The sequence below is a fragment of the Lithobates pipiens genome, unplaced genomic scaffold (assembly GCF_037356315.1).
Source record: "Lithobates pipiens isolate NorthernLeopardFrog02 unplaced genomic scaffold, aLitPip1_a1.2 Scaffold_18, whole genome shotgun sequence".
NCBI classification, from domain to species: Eukaryota; Metazoa; Chordata; class Amphibia; order Anura; family Ranidae; genus Lithobates; species Lithobates pipiens.
The window spans coordinates 564498130-564516211 of record NW_027507758.1 but is presented as its reverse complement, the minus strand read 5'-3'; the positions used below and the strand labels follow the sequence as shown (position 1 = coordinate 564516211).

The window sequence follows — 18082 nt, the reverse complement described above, 5'->3', positions numbered from 1 at the left end:
GGGTTGGTCACATGGGTTGATGTCACATGGGGACTATGACATCGTAAGGGGGCGGGGTCACCATGTGACCAACCCATGTGACATATACCATGTGACACCGCCCCATTGTCACTATATAAGTGGCAGCGGAGCGTGTCCCTGGCATTCCGGCCGGAGAGCTCGTCGAGTCAACATCTCCAGGAGAAGAAGAAGAAGAAGAAGAACAAGAAGAAGAACAAGAACAAGAACGGAAGGCGGCGGCGGCGGCGGCGACGACAGCGGCGACAGAAGACCGGGCCACCGCCTGTAAAAGAGCTACAAGAAGGCGCGGTGGCCCGGCAGAAGAACCAAAGAGGGGGACAAGACCCCCGAAGTCGGGAGAAGAGGCCGGCGGCGGGGAGGAAGAAAGCCGGACTCCTCCGCTAGTAAAAGAGCTACACACAGATAGCGGAGGAGTCCGGCGAGAAGACCCCCGAAGACGGAAGACCCCCGGAGCTGTGCAATAAAATATTTTTTCCCTGTGTTGTGTTTTTTTTTTGTACTTTATTTCACAGGTGAATGGGTAGGGGTACATTGTACCCCATACTCATTCACATAGGGTGGGGGGCCGGTATCCGGGGGCCCCCTTCTTAAAGGGGGCTCCCGGATTCCGATAAGCCCCCCGCCCGCAGACCCCGACAACCAACGGCCAGGGTTGTCGGGAAGAGGCCCTTGTCCTCATCAACATGGGGACAAGGTGCTTTGGGGTGGGGGGGCCTCGCGGCCCCCCCTTCCCCAAGGCACCCCCCCCATGTTGAGGGCACGCGGCCTGGTACGGCTCAGGAGGGGGGGGCGCGCTCGCTCGCCCCCCTTTCCTGGCCGGCCGGGTAGCGTGCTCGGACAAGGGTCTGGTGTGGACTTTGGGGGAACCCCCACGCCGATTTTTTTCGGCGTTGGGGTTCCCCTTTAAGCCCATTCCAGGCGGCGGAGCCCGCGACGTCTCCTTCGCGGGCCCCGCCTACCTGTACACGCGCTCGAAATGGGCGGATTTGCCTCCGCCTTACGTGGGCGAGTCCGTTCATTTCAAAAGTTGAGCGAACTGTTTGGCAAACAGTTCGCTGAAACAGTCCGCTCGTGTGTGGGCAAGTCCGCTCATGCAAATTTTGAGCGGACTGTTTGCCGAAACTGTTTGACGAACAAGGTTGGGCAAACAGTCCGCGCGTGTGTACGCGGCCTAAGGGTTTGTTTGACTGTTATGCTTTGTACACACGGTCAGAAATTCAGACGGAAAAGGTCCGATCAGATTATATTGATGGAAAATACGATCGTGTGTGGGCTCTATCTGACTTTTTACGTTGGAAATTCCGTCTGAAAAAATTTGAGAACAGGATCTCAAATTTTCTGACAAAAAAATATGATCTGACTTTTTCTGATCATTTGTAGAAAATTCTGATCGGACAAAGTGCCACGCATGCGCAGATCAAATTACGAGACCAAAGCTATTGGTTACTAGCCTCAACATAGTCCCGTCGTAACAAATGAACGTCATCACGCTCCGAGCGATCGGATTTTTGGACAGCTTTGTCCGACCGTGTGTATGCAACACCAATTTAGGACAAAATCCGTCTGAAAAAATCAGACGAATTTTGTTGTCAGAATGTCCGACCGTGTGTACAAGGCATTATTTTCTGCACAATCTTAGACCCCTTCACACCAGGACGTTTTGCAGGTGCTATAGCGTTAGAAATAGCGCCTGCAATCCGCCCTAAAGAAGCTGCACCATTGTGTGTAGTGTGAAAGCCTGAGGGCTTTCACACTACAACGGCGTGCTGGCAGGATGTCAGAAATAAGTCCTGCCAGCAGCTTTTTTGGAACGGTGAAGGAGCGGTGTGTTTACCGCTCCTCCACCGCTGCTCCCCATATAAATCAATGGGGCAGAGCTGTAATACTGCCGGCAAAACGCCGCTATTGCGGCGTATTGCCGCCGGTTTTAACCCTTTCTCGGCTGCTAGCGGGGGGTAAAAGCACCCCGCTACAGCCGAAATGCGCTGCAAATCCGCCGCAAATCCGGCGGTAAAAATATCGGCGTTTTACCGCCGATGCAATGGGCGGTATGGTGTGAAAGGGGTCTTAGTAGTTGACAGAATGATTTAGTATTACAGCAAATTGCTCTTTAAACTCCATTTTAGATACATACTCTGATTGCTGAATTATTGTCATCGATAAGAGTGTCGGTCACTTCCAGTTGAGCCTCTTCCACCACTTTCTGGAGGACCATGCGGAATGTTCCAATGAGTCTGTAGGGATATAATGCAGTCAGAGATTAATGTAAAGTATTCATATGACATAAAAACATGAAGTGGACTTTTAAAGAGGACCTGCATAATGAGGACGACAACACTTTTTGCGCTTTTCATTTCAGCAGACTCCATGTTTGCAGACACATGCTCATCACCACCTATAATGACATGACCAAGGCCTGATACAGGCTTTTAGCTGGTGTCTTGCAAATTGGCATTTTAGGTAATCAGCACTAACAATGTGGCTTTTGAATAAAGTGAACGGCAATACTGCATTAAAAGCAGCCCCCATCTCACATTAACCATTTCGTCTCTGGAGCAATTTTCTTTTTTCATTTTTCACACACATCTGCCTGTTTGGCTATACATTTACTTAAAACCGCCAGAAAATTATAGATTTTCTGAACGCAAAGGCCCTACAAAATAACATGACGGTAGTTGGAATTTTTTTATGTTGCTTATTTGCACAACTGCTTATAAAATCTTTATTTTCAGAGAAATGTATGCTAAAATTGAATTTAGTACACACACACACACACCATATGATCCCCAATTTTTAATACAAAATAAGAGATATGGGCGTATGGAGTAAATAGATACCCAATATGTTAAGCCTCAAAAAGTGAAAAAATCCAATACCCAAAATCACCAATAGGGATGAGCCAAACACCCCCCGGTTCGGTTCGTACCAGAACTTTCGAACGGACCCCAAATTCGTACGAACGTTAGAACCCCATTGAAGTCTATGGGACTCGAACGTACGAAATTAAAAGTGCTAATTTTAACTGCTAATATGCAAGATACTGTCCTAAAAAGGGTTTGGGGACCTGGCTCCTGCCCCAGGGGACATGGGTCAATGCCTAAAATGTTTTTAAAAATGGCCGTTTTGGCGGGAGCACTGATTTTGAAAAAAAAAGTGAAATATTCCTTTAAATATCGTGCCTGGGGGGTGTCTATAGTATGCCTGTGAAGTGCCACGTGTTTCCCGTGTTTAGAACAGTCCCTGCACAAAATGACATTTAACGGAAATAACGTCATTTAAAACTGCTTGCGGTTTTAATGTTATATCTGGTTCCTGCAATATGGTTGAAAATCATTGAGAAAAATGGCATGGGTAGCCCTCCCTGCCCATTACCAGCCCCTTTGGGTCTTGTACGCATATTAAGGGGAACCCCGTACCCATATTAAAAAAAGGAAATACGTGTGGCCCCCAGGCCCTATATACTCAGAACAGCAGTATGCAGGCGGTGAAAACAAGACAGGGACTGTGTAGGTTTATTGTGTTAAGTAGAATCTGTTTGTAATTTTCAACTGGTACATTTTTAAAGTATAGCTCCAGTCAAAAAATCTATTTTTAAGCTTTTTGGAAAACATAGGGAAGGGTTATCATCCCTGTATAATTTGTTTTGCCGTCCGTCTTTTTTCATCTCACTTGCTGTTGTCTCCTTCCGTTTGCAAGTAGGAGATGTTTGTAAGTTGGATGTTTGAAAGTGGGGGCCTGCCCTATATGCTCTGCAGAAATGGCGGAACAAGGTGTTGGTTTTGCCACAACATTGTAAGCCCTCAAAGTGACTCTTGGTGGGCGCTGGAGTGCCCTGCTGTGAACGATTATATCAAGTATTGTAATTACATGCCATTGTTGAACAGTGGTAGAAAATTTGACCTTTGGTGGTTGTGGTGCTGGTGCCACAACACTATAAGTCCTCCCAGTTACTCTGGGTGGGCACAGGAACGGGCCCTCCTGTGAAATATTATATCAATAATTGTAATTACATGCCCCTGTTAAACAGGGGCTGAAAAATTGGGCTGCTGGCACTGGTGCTGGTGCCACGACACTGCAACACCTCACATATACTCTAGTTGTAGTGCAGGAATGAGCCCTGCTGCAAAGCATTGCATCAAAAATTGTAATTAAACGCCCCTGTTAAACAGGGGCAGAAAAATTGGGCCTTAGGCACTAGTGCTGGTGCCACGACACTGCAACCTCTTCCATATACTTTAGTTGTAGTGCAGAAATGAGCCCTGCTGCAAAGCATTGCATCAAAAATTGTAATTAAACGCCCCTGTTAAACAGGAGCAGAAAAATTGGGCTGGTGGCATCACCCAGAACCAAAAATGTTCTTCCAACATATCAGCGGAGGAGGAAGAGGATAGACAATCAACATAAAAAGACAGTCACTCAGCATCAGCATAGGCAGTCTTGAAGGGATGTGATATTTCTAAAAAAATTATTCGTTTACATCAGCTTCAGGTGCTTGGTAGCTGTGGGTGATCCAAGACTGATTCATCTTGATGAAGGTCAGTCGATCAACTGAGTCGGTGGACAGGTGCACCCTGTGATCGGTAACAAAGCCCCCAGCAGCACTGAAGGTGCGTTCTGAAAGAACGCTGGATGCAGGACAGGCCAGTAGCTCAATTGCATACTGTGCAAGCTCTGGCCAGTGATCCATCCTCAAGACCCAGTAAGCCAGAGGATTTTCGGTGGGAAAGGTGTCCAAGTCTGACCTTGCCCCTAGGTATTCCTGCACCATGTAAATCAGACGCTGGCGATGGTTGCTGGAACCGATCATACCTTGGGGCTGCAGACTAAAAAAAATTGTCTGAAAGCATCGGTCAGACGGCCACCTTCTCCGCCGCTCCTTCTGACCGATGCCTCAGCAACACGTTGTCCAGGACCAGGAGTTTGTAACCTCCCAGTCTCTGGGAACGCGTTGCACAGACCTTTCTGCAAGGCCTCCCAGAGATGTCTCATCCTCTGCTCCCTCTGCGATGGCAAGATAAGGTCGGCAACCTTACCCTTGTACCATGGATCAAGGAGAGTGGCCAGCCAGTAATGGTCCCTCTCCTTGATCCGAAGAATACGAAGATCCTTCCGCAGGCTTTGCAGGATCAGGGAGGCCATGCAGCGTAGGTTAGCTGAGGGATTCGGTCCGGAGTCCTCTGGGTCACTAAGGACAACATGATCCGCAGCTACCTCCTCCCAGCCACGTACAAGTCCACGTGTTTCTTGGGACTGTAAATCATCCCTACAAGACTGCTGCTGATGCTGATGCTGAGTGCCAGCCTCCACCTCCATGCTGACACAATCATCCTCCTCCTCCTCACCCTCTTCCTGTGTGATAGATGGCACAGCAGGAACACTGTCTGGATAAAGGGGGCCTTGAGAGGCAAGGAAGCCCTCCTCTTCCTGCCTCTGTTCTGCCTCAAGTGCCCTGTCCATTATTCCACGCAGCGTATGCTCCAAGAGGTGGACAAGAGGTACAGTGTCACTGATGCATGCACTGTCACTGCTCACCATCCTTGTGGCCTCCTCAAACGGTGACAGGACAGTGCATGCATCCCTGATCATGCCCCACTGGCGTGGTGAGAAAAAAACCGAGCTCCCCTGACCCTGTCCTGGTGCCGTAGTCGCACAGGTACTCATTGATGGCCCTCTGCTGCGTGTGCAGCCGCTGCAGCATGGCCAACGTTGAGTTCCACCTGGTGGGCATGTCACATATAAGGCGGTTCTTGGGCAGGTTCAACTCCTTTTGGAGCTCAGCCAGCCGAGCACAGGCATTAAATGATCGGCGGAAATGCACACAGACTTGCCTGGCCTGCTTCAGGACATCCTGTAAGCCCAGGTACCTGCCCAAGAACCGCTGCACCACCAGGTTGAGGACGTGAGCCACACAGGGCACATGGGTCAGTTGTCCCTGTCGGAGGGCAGAGAGGAGGTTGGTGCCATTGTCGCAAACCACCATTCCTCGGCCTGCCCCTGCAGAGCTGACAAAACATCCACCCCAGTGTGGCTCCTGTCCCCCAAACAAACCAGCGCAAGCACGGCATGGCATCGTTTTGCCTCCGTACTTGCATAGCCCCTGGAACGCCTACGGAGCACCGCTGGTTCTGAGGACAGAGCACTGGAAGAGGCCATGGAGGAAGAAGAAGAGGAGGGGGTGGAGGAGAGAGGTGTGTCACAACCAATAGTAGCATTTTGGAGGCGTGGTGGCGGAACAACCTCCAACACTACTGCACCTTGTCCTGCATCCTTCCCAGCTGCCAGAAGAGTGACCCAATGGGCCGTGAAAGACAGGTAACGTCCCTGTCCATGCCTGCTGGACCATGAGTCAGCAGTAATATGCACCTTACCGCTGACCGCCCTGTCCAGCGAGGCAAGGACATTGCCTTCCACATGCCGGTAGAGAGCCGGAATCGCCTTCCGTGAGCAAAAGTGGCGTTTGGGGACCTGCCACTGAGGAACCGCACATTGTACAAACTCACAGAAGGGGGCCGAGTCTACCAACTGAAAAGGCAGCAGTTGAAGTGCTAGCAATTTAGCCAAGCTAGCATTCAACCGCTGGGCATGTGGATGGCTGGGAGTGAACTTCTTTCGCCGGTCCAGCAGCTGGGGCAGGGACATTTGCCTGCTATAATCGGACATAGGTGTACTGCTAGCAGAGTGCCCGGAAGCACTTGGCTGTGACACACCTAATTCTACACCTTCATTCCTCTCAGAGCAGGTTTCAGAGAGGACTGAAGGTCTAGTGGGGTTGGAGATCCCAGCTGATGAGGAGCAAGGAGAGGTCCGCTTTGTTCTTTGGTGTGGGTCTTTGAGGTATGCTTGCCAACGAGCTGCATGGCAGGTCAACATATGTCTGGTCAAGCATGTGATGCCCAAGCGGCTGATGTTTTGCCCACGCGAGATACGCTTGAGACATATGTTGCAATTAGCAGCGGTGCGATCTGATGCACTCGTCTCAAAAAAGGCCCACACCAAAGAACTTTTAGAATAACGCGCAGAGGCAGCGCCCTGCACAGGCGGAGCTCTGCGATGTGATTCAGTCGGTGTGCTGCCCCTAAGCTGGCCCCCGGAGGGCATCCTGCCTCGTTGGACATGTGCCTCCTCCTCCTCCTCTCTCTTACCAGGCACCCTCATGGAGTCAGTGCCCTCATCATCCCCTCCCTCTTCATCGCTGGAGCAAACCTGGCAATATGCTGCAGCTTGTGGAACATGACTGCCAGATTGCTGTCCTTCTTGAGCATCCCCTGTCTCTGCATTCATGCTACTGCCTTCCTCTAGCTGAGTATCATCATCAGAGCCTACAAAACACTGGGCATCCTCCTGGAGCATGTACCCAACACTGCGCTCAAATAGATCAGGAGACTCCTCAGGAGGACGTGGTGGGTCTAGGGAAGGAGTCACTGATGATGACATTGAGAGGAGGGAAGACGATGCGTTGGCAGCTGCTTTGCTAGTACCCTGAGCCTGGGTGAGAGAGGATAAGGAGGATGAAGAGGGCTTGGTCATCCACTCTACCAAGTCATTGGTATGTTGCGGCTCAACATGTCCAGCTGCCAAAAAGAAGGACAAGTGTGTCCCATGGCCACGTGCTGATGATGACGATGCATCGCGTCCACGACCAGCACTGTTGTCTCTAGACACAGAGCCTGCTAGCCCTCATTTATCGGCTCGCGTCTGTCTGCCTCTCCTTGCTGGCCTTCCAGACATGGTAATGGCCTGAAGGGAGATGGGAAAACCAGCAATTGGGTAGTGTATATTGTGCTGGAGGCACACACAACATCCACTAACTCCTGCAGATGGCAGATGGCTCAATTAGAGAAGAGTAGGGATGAGCTTCGTGTTCGAGTCGAACGTACGTTCGACTCGAACATTGGCTGTTCGGACGTTTGGCGAAATCCGAATTCTTGGTCCGTTCGCGTCAAAATTCGTATGGCGCGCGCGGACCACAATGCACTGCGATGGCGCAGTGCATTGCTGGCTCATGATTGGCCAAGCATGCACTGTGACCCCGCATGCTTGGCCAATCGCAGCGCCAGCAGTGAGGAGAGCCATGATTGGCCACAGGCATCCTGCCTGTGGCCAATCATAGCTCAGGCTGTGTAGTGCACGCCCCACACTATATAAGGCCGCCTTTGAGGCGGCCTCGTGTAGTGTGTTGGCATCTGAAGCAGTGGGTGTTCTGTGTACCTTCAACACATTTACACACCAATCTTTTTTGGCTGATTTCCTATCTTGCTCTTGTGTAGTGGTTATTGTCTGTGCCCTGACCGCAGTATACACCACTACACTATATTCACCTCACCTATATAGCTAGCTAGTGATCTATCTTTAAACACTTAACAACCGCCCATTGCCGATTAACGGCTTCAGGGCGGTTGTTTAACTCTGAGAGGCCGTTAATTAATGGCCTCCCAGAATTCTGCTCTCACGCGCCCCCTGGGGCGCGCACTCGAGAGCATCCGTGACCGCCGGGTCCACAGGACCCGGCGCATCACGGATCACGGTAAACGGCCGCTCGTCGCGGCCGTTTACCACGTGATTGCTCCGTCAAATGACGGAGTGATCACTTGTAAACAAACCGGCGTCATGTTATGACGCCGGTTCCTCCCTCCCCTCTCTGTACCGATCGGTACAGCGGAGGGGAAAGAGATCGGTGTCAGCAGCGATGTGGGCTGCATCTGCAGTGCCCACATCGCTGCTCACCGAATTTAACCCCTCAATTCCCTGCCAATACTCTGCAATACCAGTGCATACTCTGCAGTACCCTGCCATTACTCTGCAGTACCCCCCATTACTCTGCAGTACCCTGCCTTTACTCTGCAGTACCCCCCATTACTCTGCAGTAACCCCCATTACTCTGCAGTACCCTGCCATTACTCTGCAGTACCCCCCAATACTCTGCAGTACCCGCCATTACTCTGCAGTACCCCGCCATTACTCTGCAGTGCAGTACCCTGCCATTACTCTGCAGTACCCTGCCTTTACTCTGCAATACCCTGCCATTACTCTGTAGTACTCCCCAATACTCTGCAGTACCCTGCTATTACTCTGTAGTACCCCGCCAATACTCTGCAATACCAGTGCATACTCTGCAGTACCCTGCCATTACTCTGCAGTACCCCCCATTACTCTGCAGTACCCTGCCTTTACTCTGCAGTACCCTGCCATTACTCTGTAGTACTCCCCAATACTCTGCAGTACCCTGCTATTACTCTGTAGTACCCCGCCAATACCCCGCCAATACTCTGCAATACCCTGCCATAAATTGCCATACCCAGCCATACTCGGAGATACCCAGCCATACTCGGTGATACCCTGAAATACCCAGCCATAGACGCCCCCCACCCCTCACCGCCCTCCGATGCTTCTACCAACTCGCCAGTACGATCAAAGCCAGAATCTTTTTTTTATTTTTTATTTCAGGCTTCCCAGCCTAGAGGTGAGATGTGGGGTCATATTGACCCCCAGATTTCACTGTAAAGAGGACCTGTCACCCCATATTCCTATTACAAGGGATGTTTACATTCCTTGTAATAGGAATAAAAGTGATCAAAAATATATTTTTGGGGAAAAAAATGTCAAACTAAAATAAATAAAGTAAAATGAACAATAAAAAAAAAAAAAAATTAAAGCGCCCATGTCCCCATGTGCTCGCATGCAGAAGCGAACGCATGCGTAAGCCCCGCCCACATATGAAAACGGTGTTCAAACCACACATGTGAGGTATCGCCGAGAACGTTAGAGCGAGAGCAATAATTCTAGTCCTAGACCTCCTCTGCAACTCAAAACATGTAACCAGTAAAAAAAAATTTATGAAGAAAAAATTACTAATCTGCTAAATTTTATAACAGAAACAAAGAAAAATTCATTTTTTCGCAGAATTTCCGGTCTTTTTTCTTTTATAGCACAAAAAAAAAAAAAAAACTGAGAGGTGATTAAATACCACCAAAAGAAAGCTCTATTTGTGTGAAAAAAAGGACAAACATTTCATATAGGTCCAGTGTTGCATGACTGAGTAATTGTCATTCAAAATGTGAGAGCACCAAAAGCTGAAAATTGGTCTGGTTATTAAGGGTGTTTAAGTGCCCAGTGGTCAAGTGGTTAATAATAGAGCTTGCAGTCAGTAGTGTTAGGAGATAGTGCGTGCTGTCTGCGTGCTCTGTACCCAGTACATACCGCTATAATATAGGGCAGGCCCCTACTTTCAAACATCCAACTTACAAACATCTCCTACTTGCAAACGCAAGGAGACAGCAGCAAGTGAGATGAAAAAAGACGGATGGCAAAACAAATTATACAGGGGTGATAACCCTTCCCTATGTTTTCCAAAAAGCTTAAAAATAGTTTTTTTGACTGGAGCTACACTTTAAAAATGTACCAGTTGAAAATTACAAACAGATTCAACTTAACACAACAAACCTACACAGTCCCTGTCTTGTTTGCACCGCCTGTATACTGCTGTTCTGAGTATATAGGGCCTGGGGGCCACACGCATTTCCTTTTTTTAATATGGGTACAGGGTTCCCCTTAATATGCGTACAAGACCCAAATAGGCTGGTAATGGGCAGGGAGGGCTACCCATGCCATTTTTCTGAATGATTTTCAACCATATTGCAGGAACCAGATATAACATTAAAACCGCAAGCAGTTTTAAATGGTGTTATTTCCGTTAAATGTCATTTTGTGCAGGGACTGTTCTAAACACAGGAAACACGTGGCATTTCACAGGCATACTACAGACACCCCCCAGGCACCATATTTAAAGTAATATTTCACTTTTTTTTTTTTCACTTTAATCGTCATTAAAATCAGTGCTCCCGCCAAAACGGCCGTTTTTAAAACTTTTTTTTGCATTGACCCATGTCCCCTGAGGCAGGAGTCAGGTCCCCAAACCCTTTTTAGGACAGTATCTTGCATATTAGCCGTTAAAATTAGCACTTTCCATTTCGAATGTTCGAGTCCCATAGACTTCAATGGGGTTCTAACGTGCGTAACGAACGCGGGGGCCGTTCGCAAGTTCTGGTGCGAACCGAACCGGGGGGTGTTCGGCTCATCCCTAGAGAAGAGCTATGTAGGTGGATATAACGGTGTATACCGGGTTCAGGGCACGCAGACAGCACGCACAATCTCCTACAACTGACTGCAAGCTCTATTTAAACAGAGCAAGATATTTAGCTATATAGGTGGATATAGCGGTGTATACTGGGTTCAGAGCACGCAGACAGCACGCACAATCTCCTACAACTGACTGCAAGCTCTATTTAAAAAGAGCAAGATAGCTAGCTATATAGGTGGATATAGCGGTGTATACTGGGTTCAGAGCACGCAGACAGCACGCACAATTTCCTACAACTGACTGCAAGCTCTATTTAAAACGAGAAAGATAGTTAGCTATATAGGTGGATATAGCGGTGTATACTGGGTTCAGAGCACGCAGACAGCACGCACAATCTCCTACAACTGGCTGCAAGCTCTATTTAAAACGAGCAAGATAGCTAGCTATATAGATGGATATAGAGGTGTATACTGGGTTCAGAGCACGCAGACAGCACGCACAATCTCCTACAACTGACTGCAAGCTCTATTTAAAAAGAGCAAGATAGTTAGCTATATAGGTGGATATAGCGGTGTATACTGGGTTCAGAGCACACAGACAGCACGCACAATCTCCTACAACTGACTGCAAGCTCTATTTAAAACGAGCAAGATAGCATCCTGCCTGTGGCCAATCATGGCTCTCCTCGCTGCCGGCGCTGTGATTGGCCAAGCATGCGTGGTCACAGTGCATGCTTGGCCAATCATGAGCCAGCAATGCACTGCGATGGCGCAGTGCATTGTGGGCCGTGAGCGCCACACGAATTTGGTGCGAATGGCCCATAACGTTCGGAATTCGCCGCACGGGCGAACAGCCGATGTTCGAGTGGAACGTATGTTCGACTCGAACACGAAGCTCATCCCTAATCACCAATAGGCAATGCTTTAAATGGCTTTGCAGTTCATCAGTTCTGAGTCAACTGTAAATGAAAGACCTAGAATTAATTCTCTCACTCCTGAATGTGCTGTGATACCTACAGTAATAATTCTTATCTTTTATAATATTTTAAATGTTTTAACATTCTTATTTATTTTTTTTGTTCACTTAACTTTGTTATTACAAGGGAGCTAACTTGCTCCCTATGTGATGGCAGTGGGTGGTGACTTTATGGAGACATTAAGGGTCTATTAGACCCATAACATCTCCCTTGCCCCCTGTTACACCTGATATAGTTCAGACTGTGCTTAATCTGCCGTTTATCTGGATTTTCAGATGGATTTTGACAGCTCTGAGCCTGCTAATGATCAGAACTGAGCACCTCCAGGTTCACACTCTGCAGAGGACATCAGGGAATGGATGTGAAGTGAAGAGGAATCTCACAAGCAGGTTAAGGGCAGGACAAATAAACTAGGAGGCGTTTTAACCCTTTCCTAATTTAAAACAAAAAATAGGCTATACATACACTTAAAGTGATTGAAAAGCTTATTTTTTTTAAATAAAATAATAAACATATTATACTTATCTGCTCTGTGCAATGGTATTGCACACAGCTGCCTCAAACTCCCTCTTCTTGGGTCACCCGCCGGCACTCTGGGCCACTCCTCTTCTTGGTGTGCCAACATAGGAAGCTGCACCTGTGGGCTCGCCCCAGAGCCAGGCTACGTGTGTCTATTGACACACAGAGTACAGCTCTGCCCCTCACCCCGCTCTCTGCTCACATGATTCTGATTGACAATGGCTCCTACTGCTGCCTCTGGGAGCACAGAGAGAGAGCCGCTTCAGATGGGCATAGTGCTGGATCGAGAACGGCCTCAGGTAAATATACAGGGGGGGTGAGGGGTGATACAAAATACAAGGATATTTCTTTACCTTAATGCATTAGGGTAAAACATGTCCAGCCTTTAGAACCACTTTAAATTCATGACTAAATGCTCATTTACTCAAGCATCACCCTCTGAAAAGGGATCACTTTTTAGAGGGCATTTACAGGCCATGAGGAGATGTTATGTTGTCTTGGCACTGCCTAGTTTAATGTGTAAAAGCTTGCACTGCATTGCGGCATGGCCAATGATTGGGTAGTATTCCGTGGGTTGTACTGCTTGCTGAATGTGACAACAGTGATAATGTTTGCCGCAATGTGACATGTGTATACCCCATACAACTGCCTTTGTGGCCTAGTGGAGTGAGGGGGGGTGTAAGGTGGAGAAATGTAGCTTAATCACCTGTTTTTACTGCCACAAAACCGCAAGTCTACACCGAGCCTAATGATTGCCATATTGTCCTTGCAAGTTATAAACGCCTGCCAACCTATTTAATGTTAAAAGAATTTAAAAGTATTTTTAGAATGTTTGAATGCTGTTAGCCTAATAGAATCTACAATGAGTTTGGGGTCAATTTAATTTCAATTGTTTTTAGGTTTATAGTTTTTTTTTTATTATTGTATGCATACACTTTTTGAAAAATAACCATTTATTATAAGGCAAAGGATTATCAGAGCACCATGGGTTTTCTAAAGAAAGGGCACAGTAGAAGTTTTTGGACCCTTTGATAAAGTCACGTGGATGTGACGCAACGCGTCAGAGAGGAGCCAGGTGTCACGATCGTCACTTCCGGTCGCGGCCGAGACCGGAAGTTCAGTTTGTTTGTATTGCGATTAGAATTTAAAATGTAAGTGTGGATTATTATTTTTATTAAAGTGTTTAAAAAGTACTACACCATTGCAGCCCCCTTTCCTCTTTTTTCATCTTATATGCTGATTACTGACCATTATGGTGAGCTGAATATGGGAGAAAATAAGAAGGATTGGTTTTGACATCACTTTATCTTCAGCGCTGTATGGCTTTGAGTGGCCTGATTTAGAGGTGAGAGGCTGGGGCAAACAAGGGGTGCACGGAGCACTGAAGTGTGGAATTGGTAGACTGTCATCGTTTTTGGTGTTTTGTACATCTTGAATCACACTGCACGGAGATCAATTTAATTTTCACCATTTGAACTTGTATATGATATTTTTTTTTTTTGGATTGCACATTTGTATTCAGTTTTTTATTCAGATATTCACTGGGACTTATGAACTTTTTATTATTATTTTTTTATTAGAATTTTTATTATATGTATTCTGAGTGCTTTTCACAGCTACGAGTATTGCACATGTTTGGTTTATTAAGTGTTTTTTTCACTTACGAGATCATATTCTCTCTTTACATTATTGATAATTATTGAACCTTTATTGTAAGGTTGGTTATTGCACATTGGCTTATATTGCACATAATTTATTTTGGTATAGTTTTATAATTTTTCAATAGTCTTTAGCTAGGTAGTGCCACATAATAACTGTAATCAGAAGTTTTTTTTCCTTTCAGTCACTCAGTCTTTGATTTAAATCTTGGGGGAAGCCATATGGAGATAAACATATGGCCTATGTCTTTAAAATTCAGCTTCAGCTATTGAGCTCTGTAAATAGCAGTTTGTTTTTCCACAAAATATTTATTATGCAATATTTCACAATTAGCTGCTTATTCTTTTTAATATGTATTTATTTTTTATGTATTTTTAGCCTTGAACACAATAAAGAAAGAAGAAAAAAGAAAACTGCAATCTGTTTTTCCTTTTAAATATAACCTATTTTATGATCCCTGTATGCCATGGTTTGCAAATTGCAGTAAGGAATATTTTTCAATGTGGAGTGGTTAATAATTGAGAAAAGTGTTGTGTCAGGTGTTTCCTCCTGTGATCTTCCCTCATCTTCGCAATAAAATATTAATCTGCTCTCTATACACTATTTTACTTTCAGATCATTCATAATTCACAGCACACTTCCCAATCCTCACAGGCTACATCCATAAAGTATACATGTAGGATGGAGTCAAAATTCTAAGGATTGCTCTGATATTGCCAACATCCCTCAGACTGATAATGAAAAATCTAAATTCCCCATTTTGAAATTTTTAAGGCAATATATCACAAAATCTGTTTAAAAGACAATCATGTCAGTCTTTATTGTATCACAAAATAACACAGCTGGTTCTTTGTACATATACAGTACATTACAATATATACAGTACTGTGAAAAAGTATTTACCCTCTTCCTGAATTGTTGTTTTTTTGCATATTTGTCACACTTAAATGATTTAGATCATCAAACAATAATTTATATTACACAAAGATAACTCGAGTAAATACAAAATGCAATTTTTAAATGATGATTTAATTCATCAAGGGAAAAAAGCTTTCCAAACTTGCCTGGCCCTATGTGCAAAAGTAATTGCCCCTTAAACCTAATAACTGGTTGTTCCACCCATGGCGGCTGCAATCAAGCATTTGCGATAACTGGCAATGAGTCTTTCACATCGCTGTGGTGGAATTTTGGACCACTCTTTTTTGCAGAATTATTTAAATTCAGCCACATTGGAGGGTTTTCGAGCAAGGTCATGCCACAGCATCCCAATTGAATCTAAGTCCAGACTTTGACTAGGCCCCTCCAAAACCTAAATTTTGTTTTTTCGAGCCATTTAGAGGTGGACTTGCTGGAGTGTTTTGGATCATTGTCCTGCTGCATAACCCAAGTCGGCTTGAGCTTGAAGTAATGAACTGATTGCCGGATATTCTCCTCCAGGATTTTCTGGTAGATTACAGAATTCATGGTTCCATCAATATGCCAAGTCATACAGGTTCCGAAGCTGCAAAGCAGCTCCAGACCACCACACTACCACCACCATGTTTGACTGTTTCTAAAATGTTCTTTTTATGAAATGTCGTTTTAGCTTTACGGCAGATGTAACGGGATGCACACCGTCCAAAAAGTACAACTTGTATCTCATCAGTCCTCAGAATATTTGCCTAAAAGTCTTGGGGATAATCAAGATGTTTTTTGGAAAATGGGAGATGAGCCGTTGTGTTCTTTTTGGTCAGCAGTGGCTTTGGCCTTAAAACTCCCCCATGGATGCCATTTTTTTTTATAATCAAGTAACAGGTTTATTTAGATGTCATTGTCAAATAAAAAACAGCCAATACAAGTAAAATAATACACATACCACCAATGAGTACATAGCCATTCAGAATAACAAGTAACACTGCAAGTAATCTAGAGTTACCAATCCACCACCAATATCCCCCCTTCATTATCCTCTATAGTTCTATTTGTAGACATGAAAAAATGGGATAGGGATACCCCCCTGTCAATCAGAGGAGTACTCTTTCCATAATTAGATAAGTTGGAGCCAAACCTGGAGTACTCAACCAGCTCCCCCATACTTTTTTGAATTTGAAGGAGCTACCCCTATGTTGGTATATTAGTTTTCAAACCGCAACATGGTGCCCATCTAGCCACATTTTAGCTGTAGGAGGGTCTGGAGAAATCCAGTGTATAAGTATAAGTTTGCTGACCTGAAATAGTGCCCTTGCTGCTGCCTCCCTTAGATATTTATCCTGAACAATGATGTCAAGTACTGTATACCCAAAATACAATGTTTAGGTTCCACTGGAATTGAGGCCTGCAGGGTATTGTTGATCGTTTAAACTACTGTACCCCAATAATGGTAGAGTTTTGGACATCTCCATATGAGATTAATTAAATTACCTACATCCCTCTCACATCTACCACATAAAGAATTTGGATGAACACCATATGATGCAGCTTAAGTGGGGTGCGGTGTGTCCTAAGTAATATACAGAGCTGAGACATTCAATGAGCACAATCAAACATTTTCTAAGGCCTCCTCCCATTTATATCCCAGTATGTCTCCCACATCCGTTACCCATCTATCGCAGGCTGAGCTAGGATACCAGTCCAAGTACATTCCCAGAAGGGAGGCATAACAGTTAAAAAAATAAAGCCTTTGGTGGTGCTAGACTGCTGCATAAGAGCAAATACTGGTGTCGAGGAGAATGCTTAAGACTTAAGAAGTTCAGGATAAGTGTGATTGTCTCAAATCGGGCTATAGCTGGTGTGACCCTTCATCCCTTGCAACAGTTTAGCTTTCTCCCACACTTTTTGAAGGAGCCTGTATGTTGGGAACTGTTTATTGGGCAGTGACACTGAACATTGAAGCTTGGGGATAAGGATGAGGACACTGAACATTGAAGCAGGGGGATAAGGAAGAGGACAATGAACATTGAAGCTCGGGGATAAGGATGAGGACACTGAACATTGAAGCACAGGGATAAGGATGAGGACACTGAACATTGAAGCACAGGGATAAGGATGAGGACACTGAACATTGAAGCACAGGGATAGGGATGAGGACACTGAACATTGAAGCACAGGCATAGGGATGAGGACACTGAACATTGAAGCACGGGAATAAGGATGAGGACACTGAACATTGAAGCACGGGGATAAGGATGAGGACACTGAACATTGAAGCACGGGGATAAGGATGAGGACACTGAACATTGAAGCAGGGGGACAGGGATGAGGACACTGAACATTGAAGCTCGGGGATAAGGATGAGGACACTGAACATTGAAGCATGTAGCTCAGGATAGGCACTACAAGTCCCAGCAATGCAAAACCTAACACGGCACGTAGCTCAGCATGGTTGGTAAATAATTATACTAGGTAACAAGGGAAGTATTAGTGTTGTAACGCACGGCCCAGTGTTTGTGTTGTGTGTAACATCACTTCTGTAACATTATGTGATGGTTTCGCTGAACTGTATTGCCGAAACTATGTTGGAACGCACGGAGCGAGTGTTTGGAACGCATCGCGCATGCGCAGTACGTCACTTCCGTAGCATCCTGTGATAGGCAGCAAAATATGACACTACACCGCCCACCTACATCTTTGGGCTTTTGCAGCTGTTCCAGTTTAATCCTGGACACCCCCCCCCCCCCCTTCCTTTTTGTTCCTGTGCAATTTGCAATGTCAGAGGGTAGCCTATGTACAAACCTTGCAAAAAGCATAGATGTACAGTATATACTGTATGTCTAATAATAAATCTAAGAATTGTGTTATATATATGGTATACCCCTTTTTTTGTGCCTGAGGAAGGAGTTGTTTCTCTAAAA

General features: G+C 45.9%; 1 protein-coding gene across 16 annotated transcripts in view; it reads right to left on the bottom strand.

The window, feature by feature from the left end:
- Nucleotides 1-18082, bottom strand: part of OTOF (otoferlin) — a 529099-nt gene that overhangs the window by 346162 nt on the left and 164855 nt on the right. For all 16 annotated transcript variants that reach the window (XR_013276955.1, XM_077488986.1, XM_077488987.1 and 13 more), the window contains exon 4: nt 2156-2255. Coding sequence is in view for 15 of the 16 variants with exons in the window: in XM_077488986.1 (XP_077345112.1) it covers nt 2156-2255 (100 nt within the window). In the remaining variant the exon portion in view is untranslated. The remainder of the gene's footprint in view (nt 1-2155; nt 2256-18082) is intronic.